The sequence below is a fragment of the Coturnix japonica genome, unplaced genomic scaffold (genome assembly GCF_054131305.1).
Source record: "Coturnix japonica strain WE unplaced genomic scaffold, WE-NBRP24 Scf217, whole genome shotgun sequence".
Lineage (NCBI taxonomy): Eukaryota > Metazoa > Chordata > Aves > Galliformes > Phasianidae > Coturnix > Coturnix japonica.
The window spans coordinates 19,088-38,239 of NW_028189120.1; the positions used below are offsets into that span (position 1 = coordinate 19,088).

The 19,152-nt window shown below is 54.4% G+C and overlaps 1 protein-coding gene and 1 pseudogene across 2 annotated transcripts in view; both read left to right on the plus strand.

Annotated features, from left to right (window-relative positions):
• POU2F2 (POU class 2 homeobox 2) overlaps positions 1-17,501 on the plus strand; it is a 33,915-nt gene extending 16,414 nt beyond the window's left edge. The window contains exons 9-13 of one of the 2 annotated variants that reach the window (XM_085535892.1): positions 4,496-4,648; positions 8,427-8,568; positions 10,771-10,922; positions 14,338-14,475; positions 17,294-17,501. In XM_085535892.1, coding sequence (XP_085392018.1) covers positions 4,496-4,648; positions 8,427-8,568; positions 10,771-10,922; positions 14,338-14,475; positions 17,294-17,371 — 663 coding nt within the window. In that variant the 3' untranslated portion in view covers positions 17,372-17,501. The remainder of the gene's footprint in view (positions 1-4,495; positions 4,649-8,426; positions 8,569-10,770; positions 10,923-14,337; positions 14,476-17,293) is intronic. The other variant, XM_085535893.1, reaches the window with a different exon arrangement.
• On the plus strand, positions 268-1,791 carry LOC146750969 (uncharacterized; annotated as a pseudogene).
• Positions 17,502-19,152: the final 1,651 nt, after the last annotated feature.

Consider the following 19,152-nt stretch of genomic DNA (forward strand, 5'->3'; position numbering starts at 1 on the left):
CCAAAATAGCCCAAAATAGCCCAAAAATACCCCAAAATAGCCCCAAAACACCCAAAATAGCCCCAAAATAGCCCGAAATAGCCCAAAATACCCCAAAAATAGCCCCAAATAGCCCAAAATAGCCCAAAAATAGCCCAAAAATAGCCCAAAAATACCAAAAAAAACCCGAAAAACCACAAAAATACCCCCAAAATAGCCCAAAATAGCCAAAAATAGCCAAAAATAGCCCAAAATACCCAAAAATAGCCCCAAATACCCAAAAAATAGCCCAAAAACCCCCCAAATACCCCAAAAATACCCCAAATCCACCCCCAAAACCCCAAAATACCCCAAAAATAGCCCAAAATAGCCCAAAATAGCCCCAAAATACCCCAAAATACCCCCAAAATAGCCCAAAATAGCCCAAAAATACCAAAAATACCCAAAAAAACACAAAAATACCCCAAATCCACCTCAAAAACACCCAAAATAGCCCAAAATACCCCAAAAATAGCCCAAAAATAGCCCAAAAATACAAAAAAAACCCGAAAAACCACAAAAATACCCCCAAAATAGCCCAAAATAGCCAAAAATAGCCCCAAATACCCCAAAAATAGCCCAAAAACCCCCCAAATACCCCAAGAATACCCCAAATCCACCCCCAAAACCCCAAAATACCCCAAAAATAGCCCAAAATAGCCCAAAAATAGCCCAAAATAGCCCAAAATACCCCAAAATAGCCCCAAAAGTAGCCCAAAATAGCCCAAAATAGCCCCAAAAAATAGCCCAAAATAGCCCAAAATACCCCCAAAATAGCCCGAAATAGTCCAAAAATACCCCAAAAATAGCCCTAAAATAGCATAAATACCAAAAATACCCAAAAAACCACAAAAATACCCCAAATCCACCCCAAAAACCTCAAAATACCCCCAAAATACCCCAAATATAGCCCCAAAATAGCCCAAAATAGCCCAAAAATAGCCCAAAAATAGCCCAAAAATAGCCCAAAAATACAAAAAAAACCCGAAAAACCACAAAAATACCCCCAAAATAGCCCCAAGTAGCCCCAAATACCCCAAAAATAGCCCAAAAAACCCCCCAAATACCCCAAAAATACCCCAAATCCACCCCCAAAACCCCAAAATACCCCCAAAATAGCCCAAAATAGCCCAAAATAGCCCCAAATACCCCAAAAATAGCCCAAAATACCCCAAAAATACCCCAAAATAGCCCAAAATACCCCAAAAATACCCCAAAATACCCCAAAATACCCCAAAATAACCCAAAATAACTTAAAATAGCCCAAAATACCACAAAAATAGCCCAAAATAGCCCCAAAATAGCAAAAAAATACCCCAAAATAGCCCCAAATAACCCCAAAATACCAAAAAAAACTCCAAAAAACACAAAAATACCCCAAAAATAGCCCCAAATACCCCAAAATAGCCCAAAATACACCAAAAATAGACCAAATCCACCCCAAAAACCCCCAAAGCCCCCAAAATAGCCCCAAAATACCCCCAAATACCCCAAAAATACCCCAAAAATAGCCCCAAAACACCCCAAAATCCCACTAATTCACCCCAAAAAACCCAAATCCACCCCAAAAAACCCCAAAACCCCCCTAAAAACCCAAAAATACCCCAAATCCACCCCAAAATACCCCAAATCCACCCCTAAAAACCCCAAATCCACCCCAAAATCCCACTAATCCATTCCAAAATCCCTCTAATTCACCCTAAAAACCCCAAAACCCCCCCCAAAACCCAAAAAACTCACAAAAACACCCAAATCCAGCCCAAAAAACCCCAAATCCACCCCAAAATACCCCAAATCCACCCCAAAATACCGCAAATGGCCCCAAAATGGACCCTAATACCCCAAATCCACTCCAAAAAACCCCAAAACCCCCCCAAAAAACCCCAAAAAACCCCAAATCCACCCCAAAAATACCCCAAATCCACCCCAAAATCCCACTAATTCACCCCAAAATCCCACTAATTCACCCTAAAAACCCCAAAAGCCCCCCAAAAACCCAAAAAAACTCACAAAAACACCCAAATCCAGCCCAAAAAACCCCAAATCCACCCCAAAATACCACAAACGGCCCCAAAATGGACCCTAAAAACCCCAAATCCACCCCAAAATGCCCCAAATCCACCCCAAAAAACCCCAAATCCACCCCAAAATACCACAAATGGCCCCAAAGTGCCCCAAATCCCCCCCAAATATCCCCAAAATCCCCCATTAACCCCCCCCAAATCCCATTAACCCTTTATATCCCATTAACCCCCCCTCAAATCCCCTATTAACCCTATATATCCCCCCCCCAAATCCCATTAACCCTTTATATCCCATTAAATCCCCCCATTAACCCTTTATACCCCCCCAAAACCCCCATTAACCCTTTAAATCCCATTAACCCCCCCATTAACCCCTTGTGTCCCCCCCCAAAATCCCCTATTAACCCTTTATATCCCACTAATCCCCCCCATATACCCTTTATACCCCCCCCAATCCCCTATTAACCCTTTATATCCCATTAAATCCCCCATTAACCCTTTAAATCCCATTAAACCCCCCATTAACCCTTTGTGTCCCCCCCAAATCCCCCATTAACCCTTTATATCCCCCCCTCAAATCCCCCATTAATCCTTTATACCCCATTAAACCCCCCCATTAACCCTTTATATCCCCCCCCAAATCCCATTAACCCTTTATATCCCATTAACCCTTTATATCCCATTAACCCCCCCATATACCCTTTATATCCCCCCAAATCCCCTATTAACCCTTTATACCCCATTAACCCCCCATTAACCCTTTATATCCCCCCCCAAATCCCCCATTAACACTTTAAATCCCATTAACCCCCCTCAAATCCCCCATTAACCCTTTATATCCCCCCCCAAATCCCATTAACCCCTTATATCCCATTAAACCCCCCCATTAACCCTTTATATCCCCCCCCAAATCCCCCATTAACCCTTTATATCCCCTTAAACCCCCCCTCAAATCCCCTATTAACCCTTTATATCCCATTAACCCCCCCATTAACCCTATATCCCCCCTATTAACCCTTTATACCCACCCCAAATCCCCCATTAACCCTTTATACCCCATTAAACCCCCCCATTAACCCTATATCCCCCCTATTAACCCTTTATATCCCATATCCCCCCCCCAAACCCCCCCATTAACCCTTTATATCCCCCCAAATCCCCCATTAACCCTTTATATCCCATTAAACCCCCCCCAAATCCCCCCATTAACCCTTTATATGCCATTAATCCCCCCCAAATCCCCCATTAACCCTTTATACCCCATTAAACCCCCCTATTAACCCTTTATCCCCCCTATTAACCCTATATCCCCCCTATTAACCCTTTATATCCCATATCCCCCCCCAAACCCCCCCATTAACCCTTTATACCCCATTAACCCCCCCCATTAACCCTTTATCCCCCCCATTAACCCTTTATCCCCCCCATTAACCCTTTATATCCCCCATTAACCCTTTATCCCCCCATTAACCCTTTATATCCCCCCCATTAACCCTTTATATCCCCCCCATTAACCCTTTATATCCCCTATTAACCCTATATCCCCCCTATTAACCCTTTATATCCCCCATTAACCCTTTATACCCCCCATTAACCCCCATTAACCCTTTATACCCCCCCAAACCCCTCCATTAACCCTTTATCCCCCCCATTAACCCTTTATCCCCCCTATTAACCCCCTTTATCCCCCCCCAAATTCCCCCATTAACCCTTTATACCCCATTAAACCCCCCCATTAACCCTTTATCCCCCCCATTAACCCTTTATATCCCCCCCAATTCCCCTATTATCCCCTTATATCCCATTAACCCCCCCCAAATCCCCCCATTAACCCTTTATATCCCATTAACCCCCCCCAAATCCCATTAACCCTATATATCCCCCCCCCAAATCCCCCATTAACCCTTTATATCCCATTAATCCCCCCTCAAATCTCCTATTAACCCTTTTATGTCCCATTAATCCCCCCCAAATCCCATTAACCCTATATATCCCCCCCCCAAATCCCCCATTAACCCTTTATATCCCATTAATCCCCCCTCAAATCTCCTATTAACCCTTTATATCCCATTAATCCCCCCCCATATCCCCTTTATACCCCCCCAAATCCCATTAACCCTTTATATCCCATTAACCCCCTTGTTAACCCTTTATCCCCCCCATTAACCCTTTATCCCCCCCATTAACCCTTTATATCCCCCCCATTAACCCTTTATCCCCCCTATTAACCCTTTATATCCCATTAATCCCCCCCAAACCCCCCCATTAACCCTTTATATCCCCCCAAATCCCCCATTAACCCTTTATATCCCATTAACCCCCCCCAAATCCCCCATTAACCCTTTATATCCCCCCCAAAATCCCCTATTAACCCTTTATATCCCATTAACCCCCCCCAATCCCCCATTAACCCTATATCCCCCCCATTAACCCTTTATATCCCCCCCCCCCAGCCCCCCTCCCGCCCCCCCCCCGACGCCCCCCCTCCCCCCCTTAAAGCCGGGGACCCCCCCGCGCCCCCCCCGGAGGAGCCCAGTGACCTGGAGGAGCTGGAGCAGTTCGCGAGGACCTTCAAACAGCGGCGCATCAAACTCGGCTTCACGCAGGTGGGACCCCCCCCAAATAAAGACCCCCCCCCAAATAGGGACCCCCCCCATAACAAGGACCCCCCCCCCAAATTAAAGACCCCCCCCCAAATTAAGGGACCCCTACCCAAATTAAGGGACCCCCCCCCCAAATAGGGGACCCCTACCCAATATAAGGGACCCCTACCCAATATAAGGACCCCCCCCCAAATTAAAGACCCCCCCCCAAATAAAGACCCCCCCGAATATAAAGACCCCTACCCAAATTAAGGGACCCCCCCCCAAATAGGGACCCCTACTCAAATAAAGGACCCCCCCCAATATAACGACCCCTACCCAATATAAGGGACCCCCCCCATAACAAGGACCCCCCCCAAATTAAAGACCCCCCCCAAATAGGGACCCCCCCCCAAATAAAGACACCCCCCCCAAATTAAAGACCCCCCCCCAAATAGGGACCCCTACCCAATATAAGGACCCCTCCCCAAATAAAGACCCCCCCCCCAAATAAAGACCCCCCCCAAATAAAGACCCCTACCCAAATTAAGGGACCCCCCCCAAATTAAGGACCCCCCCCATAACAAGGACCCCCCTGCCTTGCATCAAACTCGGCTTCACGCAGGTGGGACCCCCCCCAAATTAAGGACCCCCCCCCAAATTAAGACCCCCCCCCAAATTAAAGACCCCTACCCAATATAAGGACCCCCCTGCCTTGCATCAAACTCAGCTTCACGTAGGTGGGACCCCCCCCAAATTAAAGACCCCCACCCAAATAGGGACCCCCCCACAATATAAGGACCCCCACCCAAATTAAGGGACCCCCCCCAAATAGGGACCCCTACCCAATATAAGGACCCCCCCCAAAATAAGGGACCCCTACTCAATATAAGGACCCCCCCCAAATTAAGGGACCCCCCCCAAATTAAAGACCCCCCCCAAATTAAAGACCCCTACCCAATATAAGGACCCCCCCCCAAATAGGGACCCCTACCCAATATAAGGACCCCTACCTAAAGTAAGGACCCCCCCCATAACAAGGACCCCCCTGCCTTTATAGAACCCCCATGGCCCCATAGATGACCCCCATTGTCCCTATAGGGCGATGTGGGGCTGGCCATGGCCCCATAGATGACCCCCATTGTCCCTATAGGGCGATGTGGGGCTGGCCATGGCCCCATAGATGACCCCCATTGTCCCTATAGGGCGATGTGGGGCTGGCCATGGCCCCATAGATGACCCCCATTGTCCCTATAGGGCGATGTGGGGCTGGCCATGGCCCCATAGATGACCCCCATTGTCCCTATAGGGCGATGTGGGGCTGGCCATGGCCCCATAGATGACCCCCATTGTCCCTATAGGGCGATGTGGGGCTGGCCATGGCCCCATAGATGACCCCCATTGTCCCTATAGGGCGATGTGGGGCTGGCCATGACCCATAGATGACCCCCATTGTCCCTATAGGGCGATGTGGGGCTGGCCATGGCCCCATAGATGACCCCCATTGTCCCTATAGGGCGATGTGGGGCTGGCCATGGCCCCATAGATGACCCCCATTGTCCCTATAGGGCGATGTGGGGCTGGCCATGGCCCCATAGATGACCCCCATTGTCCCTATAGGGCGATGTGGGGCTGGCCATGGCCCCATAGATGACCCCCATTGTCCCTATAGGGCGATGTGGGGCTGGCCATGGCCCCATAGATGACCCCCATTGTCCCTATAGGGCGATGTGGGGCTGGCCATGGCCCCATAGATGACCCCCATTGTCCCTATAGGGCGATGTGGGGCTGGCCATGGCCCCATAGATGACCCCCATTGTCCCTATAGGGCGATGTGGGGCTGGCCATGGCCCCATAGATGACCCCCATTGTCCCTATAGGGCGATGTGGGGCTGGCCATGGCCCCATAGATGACCCCCATTGTCCCTATAGGGCGATGTGGGGCTGGCCATGGCCCCATAGATGACCCCCATTGTCCCTATAGGGCGATGTGGGGCTGGCCATGGCCCCATAGATGACCCCCATTGTCCCTATAGGGCGATGTGGGGCTGGCCATGGCCCCATAGATGACCCCCATTGTCCCTATAGGGCGATGTGGGGCTGGCCATGGCCCCATAGATGACCCCCATTGTGTCTATAGGGCGATGTGGGGCTGGCCATGGCCCCATAGATGACCCCCATTGTCCCTATAGGGCGATGTGGGGCTGGCCATGGCCCCATAGATGACCCCCATTGTCCCTATAGGGCGATGTGGGGCTGGCCATGGCCCCATAGATGACCCCCATTGTCCCCATAGGGCGATGTGGGGCTGGCCATGGCCCATAGATGACCCCCATTGTCCCTATAGGGCGATGTGGGGCTGGCCATGGCCCCATAGATGACCCCCATTGTGTCTATAGGGCGATGTGGGGCTGGCCATGGCCCCATAGATGACCCCCATTGTCCCTATAGGGCGATGTGGGGCTGGCCATGGCCCCATAGATGACCCCCATTGTCCCTATAGGGCGTTGTGGGGCTGGCCATGGCCCCATAGATGACCCCCATTGTCCCTATAGGGCGATGTGGGGCTGACTCCCAGCCCCATAGATGACCCCCATTGTCCCTATAGGGCGATGTGGGGCTGGCCATGGCCCCATAGATGACCCCCATTGTCCCTATAGGGCGATGTGGGGCTGGCCATGGCCCCATAGATGACCCCCATTGTCCCTATAGGGCGATGTGGGGCTGGCCATGGCCCCATAGATGACCCCCATTGTCCCTATAGGGCGATGTGGGGCTGGCCATGGCCCCATAGATGACCCCCATTGTCCCTATAGGGCGATGTGGGGCTGGCCATGGCCCCATAGATGACCCCCATTGTCCCTATAGGGCGATGTGGGGCTGGCCATGACCCATAGATGACCCCCATTGTCCCTATAGGGCGATGTGGGGCTGGCCATGGCCCCATAGATGACCCCCATTGTCTCTATAGGGCGATGTGGGGCTGGCCATGGCCCCATAGATGACCCCCATTGTCCCTATAGGGCGATGTGGGGCTGGCCATGGCCCCATAGATGACCCCCGTTGTCCCTATAGGGCGATGTGGGGCTGGCCATGACCCCATAGATGACCCCCATTGTCCCTATAGGGCGATGTGGGGCTGGCCATGGCCCCATAGATGACCCCCATTGTCCCTATAGGGCGATGTGGGGCTGGCCATGGCCCCATAGATGACCCCCATTGTCCCTATAGGGCGATGTGGGGCTGGCCATGGCCCCATAGATGACCCCCATTGTCCCTATAGGGCGATGTGGGGCTGGCCATGGCCCCATAGATGACCCCCATTGTCCCTATAGGGCGATGTGGGGCTGGCCATGGCCCCATAGATGACCCCCATTGTCCCTATAGGGCGATGTGGGGCTGGCCATGACCCATAGATGACCCCCATTGTCCCTATAGGGCGATGTGGGGCTGGCCATGGCCCCATAGATGACCCCCATTGTCTCTATAGGGCGATGTGGGGCTGGCCATGGCCCCATAGATGACCCCCATTGTCCCTATAGGGCGATGTGGGGCTGGCCATGGCCCCATAGATGACCCCCGTTGTCCCTATAGGGCGATGTGGGGCTGGCCATGACCCCATAGATGACCCCCATTGTCCCTATAGGGCGATGTGGGGCTGGCCATGGCCCCATAGATGACCCCCATTGTCCCTATAGGGCGATGTGGGGCTGGCCATGGCCCCATAGATGACCCCCATTGTCCCTATAGGGCGATGTGGGGCTGGCCATGGCCCCATAGATGACCCCCATTGTCCCTATAGGGCGATGTGGGGCTGGCCATGGGGAAGCTGTACGGGAACGACTTCAGCCAAACCACCATCTCCCGTTTTGAGGCGCTGAATCTCAGCTTTAAGAACATGTGCAAACTCAAACCCCTGCTCGAGAAGTGGCTCAACGACGCCGGTGGGTCCGGGGGGGAAATGGGGGGCAATGGGGGGCAACGGGGGGGAATGGGGGGCTATGGGGGGCACACAGACCCCATAGGGACCCCATAGAGACACATAGGGGGCAATGGGGGGCACACAGACCCCATAGAGACCCCATAGAGACACATAGGGGGCGATGGGGGGCAATGGGGGGCAATGGGGGGCAATGGGGGGCAATGGGGGACAATGGGGGGCAATGGGGGCAATGGGGGGCACAGACCCCATAGAGACCCCATAGAAACCCAGAGGGGGCAATAGGGGGCAATGTGGGGCAATGGGGGACAATAGGGGGCAATTGGGGGTAACAGGGGGCAATGGGGGGCGATGGGGGGCAATGGGGGGCGATGGGAGGCAATGGGGGGCACAGACCCCGTAGAGACACATAGGGGGCAATAGGGACCCATAGTGGGAGATGGGGGGCAATGGGGGGCAATGGGGGGCACACAGACCCCATAGAGACCCCATAGAGACACACAGGGGGCCATAGGGAGCCATGGGGGTGATAGGGGGCAGTAGGGGGCCATGGGGGCAATAGGGGGCACACAGACCCCATAGAGACACATAGGGGGCAATAGGGATCCCATAGGGACCCATAGGGGGCGATAGGAGGTGATAGGGAGCCATAGGGGGCAATAGAGACCCCATAGAGACACATAGGGGGCAATGGGGAGCAATGGGGGGCAATAGGGGGCACACAGACCCCATAGAGACCCCATAGAAATCCATAGGGGGCAATGGGGGGCAATAGGGGGCGATTGGGGGTGATAGGGAGACACAGAGACCCCATAGAGACACATAGGGGGCCATAGGGAGCCATGGGGGCAATAGGGAGAAATAGGGGGCAATAGAGACCCCATAGAGACACCATAGGGGGCAATAGGGACCCTATAGGGGGGGATAGGGGGCAATAGGGGGCAATAGAGACCCCATAGAGACCCCATAGGGGGCAATAGGGGATAATAGGGGGCAATAGAGACCCCATAGGGAGCCATGGGGTGCCATAGAGACCCCATAGGGAGACATAGGGTGCCATAGGGGGCAATAGAGACCCCATAAGAACATAGACACCCTCTAACTATAGGGTGCCCCATAGCTGCCCCATGGACACCCTCTAACTATAGGGTGCCCCATAGCTGCCCCACAGACACCCTCTAACTATAGGGTGCCCCATAGCTGCCCCACGGACACCCTCTAACTATAGGGTGCCCCATAGCTGCCCCACGGACACCCTCTAACTATAGGGTGCCCCATAGCTGCCCCACAGACACCCTCTAACTATAGGGTGCCCCATAGCTGCCCCACAGACACCCTCTAACTATAGGGACCCCATAGCTGCCCCATGGACACTCTATAACTACAGGGTGCCCCATAGCTGCCCCACAGACACCCTCTAACTATAGGGTGCCCCATAGCTGCCCCATGGACACTCTATAACTACAGGGTGCCCCATAGCTGCCCCACAGACACCCTCTAACTATAGGGTGCCCCATAGCTGCCCCATGGACACTCTATAACTATAGGGTGCCCCATAGCTGCCCCACGGACACCCTCTAACTATAGGGTGTCCCATAGCTGCCCCATGGACACTCTATAACTATAGGGTGCCCCATAGCTGCCCCACGGACACCCTCTAACTATAGGGTGCCCCATAGCTGCCCCACGGACACTCTATAACTATAGGGTGCCCCATAGCTGCCCCACAGACACCCTCTAACTATAGGGTGCCCCATAGCTGCCCCACGGACACGCTATAACTATAGGGTGCCCCATAGCTGCCCCACGGACACCCTCTAACTATAGGGTGCCCCATAGCTGCCCCACAGACACCCTCTAACTATAGGGTGCCCCATAGCTGCCCCATAGCTGCCCCATAGGGACCCCATAGCTGCCCCACAGACACCCTCTAACTATAGGGTGCCCCATAGCTGCCCCACGGACACGCTATAACTATAGGGTGCCCCATAGCTGCCCCATAGGGACCCCATAGCTGCCCCATAGGGACCCCATAGCGGCCCCATAGGGACCCCATAGCTGCCCCATAGGGACCCCATAGCTGCCCCATAGCTGCCCCATAGGGACCCCATAGCTGCCCCATAGCTGCCCCATAGGGACCCCATAGCTGCCCCATAGGGACCCCATAGCGGCCCAGCCCCTCTCACCCCACTCCCCTGCCCCATAGAGGCCATGTCAGTGGACGCGGCCCTGCCGGCCCCACACGCTCTGGGCAGCGCCGCCCTCAGCGCCTTCGAGGGGCTCCCGGGACGACGCCGCAAGAAAAGAACCAGCATCGAGACCAACGTCAGATTCGCCCTCGAGAGGAGCTTCCTGGCGGTGAGATGTGGGGCATATGTGGGGCCTATGGGGCCTATGGGGCATATGTGGGGCCTATGTGGGGCCTATGGGGCCTATGGGGCATATGGGGCCTATGTGGGGCCTACATGGGGCCTATTGAGCATATGGGGCCTATGTGGGGCCTACGTGGGGCCTACATGGGGCATATGTGGGGACTATGGGGCATATGGGGCATATGGGGCCTATGTGGGGCCTATGGGGCATATGAAGCCTATGTGGGGCCTATGTGGGGCCTATGGGGCATGTGGGGCCTATGGGGCATATGGGGCCTATGTGGGGCCTACATGGGGCCTATGTGGGGCCTATGGGGCATATGGGACTTAGATGGGGCCTATGGGGCCTATGTGAGGCCTACATGGGGCCTATTGAGCATATGGGGCCTATGTGGGGCCTACATGAGGCCTATGGAGCATATGGGGCCTACATGGGGCCTATGTGAGGCCTACATGGGGCCTAGATGGGGCATATGGGGCCTACATGGGGCCTACGTGGGGCCTATGGGGTCTATGTGAGGCCTACATGGGGCCTACATGGGGCCTATGGAGCATATGGGGCCTATGTGGGGCCTATGGGGCCTATGGGGCATATGGGGCCTATGTGGGGCCTATGGGGCATATGTGGGGCATATGGGGCATATGGGGCCTATGTGGGGCCTATTGGGCATATGGGGCCTACGTGGGGCCTATTGGGCATATGGGGCCTACATGGGGCCTATTGGGCATATGGGGCCTACATGGGGCCTACATGAGGCCTATGGAGCATATGGGGCCTACATGGGGCCTATGTGGGGACTATGGGGCATATGGGGCCTACATGGGGCCTACATGGGGCCTACATGGGGCCTATGTGGGGCCTATGTGGGGCATATGGGGTCTATGTGCGGCCTACGTGGGGCCTATGGGGCATATGGGGCCTATGTGGGGCCTATGGGGCATATGTGGGGCATATGGGGCATATGGGGCCTATGTGGGGCCTATTGGGCATATGGGGCCTACGTGGGGCCTATTGGGCATATGGGGCCTACATGGGGCCTATTGGGCATATGGGGCCTACATGGGGCCTACATGAGGCCTATGGAGCATATGGGGCCTACATGGGGCCTATGTGGGGACTATGGGGCATATGGGGCCTACATGGGGCCTACATGGGGCCTACATGGGGCCTATGTGGGGCCTATGTGGGGCATATGGGGCCTATGTGGGGCCTACGTGGGGCCTATGGGGCATATGGGACTTAGATGGGGCCTATGGGGCCTATGTGAGGCCTACATGGAGCCTACATGAGGCCTATTGGGCATGTGGGGCCTATGTGGGGCCTATGTGAGGCCTACATGGGGCCTAGATGGGGCCTACGTGGGGCCTATGGGGCATATGGGACTTAGATGGGGCCTACATGGGGCCTATGTGAGGCCTACATGGGGCCTAGATGGGGCCTATGTGGGGCCTATGGGGCATATGGGGCATATGGGGCCTATGTGAGGCCTACATGGGGCCTAGATGGGGCATATGGGGCCTATGTGAGGCCTACATGGGGCCTATTGGGCATATGGGGCCTACATGGGGCCTACATGAGGCCTATGGAGCATATGGGGCCTACATGGGGCCTATGTGAGGCCTACATGGGGCCTAGATGGGGCATATGGGGCCTACATGGGGCCTACGTGGGGCCTATGGGGTCTATGTGAGGCCTACATGGGGCCTACATGGGGTCTATGGAGCATATGGGGCCTACGTGGGGCCTATGTGGGGCCTATGGGGCATATGGGGCATATGGGGCCTATGTGAGGCCTACATGGGGCCTAGATGGGGCATATGGGGCCTATGTGGGGCCTAGATGGGGCCTATGTGGGGCTACATGGGGCCTATGTGGGGCCTATGTGAGGCCTACATGGGGCATATGGGGCCTACGTGGGGCCTACGTGGGGCCTACATGCAGCCTATGTGGGGCCTATTGAGCATATGGGGCCTAAGGGGGGCCTACATGGGGCATATGGGGCCTATGTGGGGCCTATGGGGCATATGGGACTTAGATGGGGCCTATGTGAGGCCTACATGGGGCCTATTGAGCATATGGGGCCTATGTGGGGCCTAGATGGGGCCTATGTGGGGCCTATTGAGCATATGGGGCCTCCATGGGGCCTCCATGGGGCCTATGTGGGGCCTATGGGGCATATGGGGCCTATGTGAGGCCTACATGGGGCCTAGATGGGGCATATGGGGCCTATGTGGGGCCTATGGGGCATATGGGGCCTACATGGGGCCTATGTGGGGACTATGGGGCATATGGGGCATATGGGGCCTACATGGGGCCTACATGGGGCCTACATGGGGGCCTATGTGGGGCCTATGGGGCATATGGGACTTAGATGGGGCCTATGGGGCCTATGTGAGGCCTACATAGGGCCTACATGAGGCCTATTGGGCATATGGGGCCTACATGGGGCCTATGTGAGGCCTACATAGGGCCTACATGAGGCCTATTGGGCATATGGGGCCTACATGGGGCCTATGTGAGGCCTACATGGGGCCTACATGAGGCCTATGGAGCATATAGGACCTACATGGGGCCTACATGAGGCCTATGGAGCATATGGGGCCTACATGGGGCCTATGTGAGGCCTATGGAGCATATGGGGCCTACATGGGGCCTACATGAGGCCTATGGAGCATATGGGGCCTACATGGGGCCTACATGAGGCATATGGGGCCTACATGGGGCCTACATGGGGCCTATGTGGGGCCTAGGTGGGGCCTATTGGGCAGATGGGGCCTGGATGGGGCCTAGAGAGTCCATCAGGCCTGCATAGGGCCTACATGGGGCCTATTGAGCATATAGGGCCTGCATGGGGCCTACATGGGGCCTACGTGGGTCCTACATGGGGTCTGGATGGGGTCTAGAGAGTCCATCAGGCCTGCATGGGGCCTACATGGGGCCTATTGAGCATATAGGGCCTAGATAGGGCCTACATGGGGCCTGGATGGGGCCTATAGAGCACATCGAGCACATGGGGCCTATATGGGGCCTGGATGGGGACTAAATGGGGTCTATATGGGGCCTACATGAGGCCTACATGGGGCCTACATGGGGCCTATGGAGCACATGGGGCCTAGAGAGTCCATCAGGCCTGCATGGGGCCTACATGAGGCCTATGGAGCATATGAGGCCTACATCAGGCCTACATGGGGCCTACATGAGGCCTATGGAGCATATGGGGCCTACATCAGGCCTACATGGGGCCTACATGAGGCCTATGGAGCATATAGGGCCTACATCAGGCCTACATGGGGCCTGTGACCCCTCACCCCTCACCTCCCAACCCTGTGACCCCATGACCTTTAACCCCCACCCCTATCTGTGACCCCGTGACCCCGTGACCCCTGACCTTTGCCCCCAGAACCAGAAGCCGACGTCGGAGGAGATCCTGGTGATCGCGGAGCAGCTGCAGATGGAGAAGGAAGTGATCAGGGTCTGGTTCTGCAACCGGCGCCAGAAGGAGAAACGCATCAACCCCTGCGGGGCCGCACACGGCAAGGTGAGACCCATAGGGACCCATAGGGACCCATAGAGACACATAGAGAGCCATAGGGACCCATAGAGACACATAGAGAGACACATAGAGAGACACATAGAGAGACACATAGAGAGCGCCCCCTAGCGGCTCGGAGGGACTCATTGCAACCCATAGAGACACATAGGGAACCATAGAGACACATAGAGAGACACATAGAGAGCGCCCCCTAGCGGCTCGGAGGACTCATTGCAACCCATAGAGAGCCATAGGGACCCATAGAGACACATAGAGAGCCAGAGAGACCCATAGAGACACATAGAGAGACCCATAGAGAGCGCCCCCTAGCGGCTCGGAGGGACTCATTGCAACCCATAGAGACACATAGAGAGACCCATAGAGATTATGAGAGCACCCCCTAGCGGCTCGGAGGACTCATTGCAACCCATAGGGATTAATAGGGAACCATAGAGACCCATAGAGACACACAGAGACCCCATAGGGACCCATAGAGACCCATAGAGACCCCATAGGGACCCATAGGGACCCATAGAGACACATAGGGACCCATAGGGACCCATAGAGACACATAGGGAACCATAGAGACACATAGAGAGACACATAGAGAGACACATAGAGAGACACATAGAGAGCGCCCCCTAGCAGCTCGGAGGGACTCATTGCAACCCATAGAGACACATAGAGAGACCCATAGAGACACATAGAGAGACCCATAGAGACACATAGAGAGCCATAGGGACCCATAGAGACACATAGAGATACATAGAGAGACCCAGAGAGAGACCCAAAGAGACCCATAGAGATTAAGAGAGCGCCCCCTAGCGGCTCGGAGGACTCATTGCAACCCATAGGGATTAATACAGACGCATAGAGAGCCATAGAGACGCATAGAGAGACCCAGAGAGACCCATAGAGATTATGAGAGCGCCCCCTAGCGGCTCGGAGGACTCATTGCAACCCATAGAGACACATAGGGACCCATAGAGACACATAGAGACCCATAGAGACACATAGAGATCCATAGAGACACATAGAGAGACACATAGAGAGACACATAGAGAGCGCCCCCTAGCGGCTCGGAGGGACTCATTGCAACCCATAGAGAGCCATAGGGACCCATAGAGACACATAGAGATACATAGAGAGACCCAGAGAGAGACCCAGAGAGATTAAGAGAGCGCCCCCTAGCGGCTCGGAGGGACTCATTGCAACCCATAGAGAGCCATAGGGACCCATAGAGACACATAGAGAGACATAGAGAGACACATAGAGAGAGCCCCCTAGCGGCTCGGAGGACTCATTGCAACCCATAGGGATTAATAGGGAACCATAGAGACCCATAGAGATTAAGAGAGCGCCCCCTAGCGGCTCGGAGGACTCATTGCAACCCATAGGGATTAATAGGGACCCATAGAGACCCATAGAGACACATAGAGACACATAGACACACACAGACCCATAGAGACACATAGAGAGACCCATAGAGAGCGCCCCCTAGCGGCTCGGAGGACTCATTGCAACCCATAGGGATTAATACAGACACATAGGGACCCATAGAGAGCCATAGAGACACATAGAGAGACCCATAAAGAGACCCAGAGAGACCCATAGAGATTATGAGAGCGCCCCATAGCGGCTCGGAGGACTCATTGCAACCCATAGAGACACATAGGGACCCATAGAGACCCATAGAGAGCCATAGAGATACATAGAGATCCATAGAGACCCATAGAGAGACCCATAGAGATTAAGAGAGCGCCCCCTAGCGGCTCGGAGGACTCATTGCAACCCATAGGGATTAATAGGGACCCATAGAGACCCATAGAGGCACATAGGGACACATAGGGACCCATAGAGACCCATAGAGACCCATAGAGACACATAGGGACACATAGGGACACATAGAGACACATAGACACACACAGACCCATAGAGACCCAGAGAGACCCATAGAGACACATAGAGAGACCCATAGAGATTAAGAGAGCGCCCCCTAGCGGCTCGGAGGACTCATTGCAACCCATAGGGATTAATACAGACACATAGAGAGCCATAGAGACACATAGAGAGAGATCCAGAGAGACCCATAGAGATTATGAGAGCACCCCCTAGCGGCTCGGAGGACTCATTGCAACCCATAGGGACACATAGAGACACATAGAGAGACCCATAGGGACCCATAAAGACCCCATAGAGATCCCATAGAGACCCATAGGGACCCATAGAGACCCCATAGAGACCCATAGGGACCCATAGGGACTCATACAGTCCCATAGGGACTCATAGAGACCCCATAGAGACCCATAGCACCCCATAGGGACCCATAGGGAGCCATAAAGACCCCATAGAGACCCATAGAGACCCACTGTGACCCCATAGGGACTCATAGAGACCCATAGAGTAGACACATAGAGACCCCATAGAGACCCATAGAGACACATAGAGACCCACAGCCACCCCATAGTACCCCATAGGGACCCATAAAGACCCCATAGGGACCCATAGGGTCCCATAGAGACACATAAGGACCTATAGTGACCCCATAGAGACCCACAGCCACCCCATAGCACCCCATAGGGACCCATAGGAACCCATAAATACCCCATAGAGACCCATAGGGTCCCATAGAGACACACAGGGACCTATAGTGACCCATAGGGACCCCATAGAGACCCATAGGGTCCCATAGAGACCCATAGGGTCCCATAGAGACACATAGGGTCCCATAGAGACACACAGGGACCTATAGTGACCCCATAGGGACCCATAACGCCCCACATCCACCCCATAGCGCTGTGGGGTGACGCTGTGTTGTCTGCAGGTGCCCAACCCCCAACAGGCGACCGCCGCGCTCAGCACAACAGGTAGGACCCATAGAAACCCCATAGAAACCCCATAGACTGTGTGGGGCCCATAGAAACCCCATAGATTGTGTGGGACCCATAGAAACCCCATAGATTGTGTGGGACCCATAGAAACCCCATAGATTGTGTGGGACCCATAGAAACCCCATAGACAGTGTGGGACCCATAGAAACCCCATAGACTGTGTGGGACCCGTAGAAACCCCATAGATTGTGTGGGACCCATAGAAACCCCATAGATTGTGTGGGACCCATAGAAACCCCATAGATTGTGTGGGACCCATAGAAACCCCATAGATTGTGTGGGACCCATAGAAACCCCATAGATTGTGTGGGGCCCATAGAAACCCCATAGATTGTGTGGGGCCCATAGAAACCCCATAGATTGTGTGGGGCCCATAGAAACCCCATAGATTGTGTGGGGCCCATAGAAACCCCATAGATTGTGTGGGGCCCATAGAAACCCCATAGATTGTGTGGGGCCCATAGAAACCCCATAGATTGTGTGGGGCCCATAGAAACCCCATAGATTGTGTGGGACCCATAGAAACCCCATAGATTGTGTGGGGCCCATAGAAACCCCATAGATTCTGTGGGACCCAATAATGGGGTTCTATGGGGGGGTCCTAATAATGGGGGTCTTATGGGGGTCGTATGGGGGGGTCCCAGTAATGGGGTATCCCAATAATGGGGTTTCTATGGGGGTCCTATGGGGTATCCCAATAATGGGGTTTTCTATGGGGGGTCCTAATAATGGGAGTCCTATGGGGGGGGTCCTAACAATGGGGGTCCTATGGGGGGGGCCAATAATGGGGTTTTCTATGGGGGTCCTATGGGGGGGTCCTAATAATGGGGGTCCTATAGGGGGTCCTAATAATGGGGTTTTCTATGGGGGGTCCTAACAATGGGGGTCCTATGGGGGGGGCAATAATGGGGTTTCTATGGGGGTCCTTTGGGGGGGGGTCCTAATAATGGGGGTCCTATGGGGGGTCCCAATAATGGGGTTTCTATGGGGGTCCTATGGGGGGGTCCTAATAATGGGGTTTTCTATGGGGGGTCCTAACAATGGGGGTCATATGGGGGGGGGCCATAATGGGGTTTCTATGGGGGTCCTATGGGAGGGGGTCCTAATAATGGGGGTCTTATGGGGGTCCTAATAATGGGGTTTTCTATGGGGGGTCCTAACAATGGGGGTCCTATGGGGGGTCCCAATAATGGGGTTTCTATGGGGGTCCTATTGGGGGGGTCCTAATAATGGGGGTCCTATGGGGGGGAGCCAATAATGGGGTTTTCTATGGGGGTCCTATGGGAGGGTCCTAATAATGGGGGTCCTATGGGGGGGGGGTCCTAATATGGGGGTCTTATGGGGGGTCCTAATAATGGGGTTTTCTATGGGGGGGTCCTAATAATGGGGGTCACTTTGGGGGGTCCTATGGGGGGGGGTCCTAATAATGGGGGTCCTATGGGGGGGTTCTATGGGGTATCCCACTAATGGGGTTTTCTATGGGGGGTCCTAACAATGGGGGTCCTATGGGGGGGGGGCAATAATGGGGTTTCTATGGGGGTCCTATGGGAGGGTCCTAATAATGGGGGTCCTATGGGGGGTCCTATGGGGTGTCCCAATAATGGGGTTTCTATGGGGGTCCTATGGGAGGGTCCTAATAATAGGGGTCCTATGGGGGGGTCCTAATAATGGGGGTCCTATAGGGGGGGTCCTAATAATGGGGGTCTTATGGGGGGGAGCCAATAATGGGGTTTTCTATGGGGGTCCTATGGGGGGTCCTAATAATGGGGGTCCTATGGGGGTCCTATGGGGG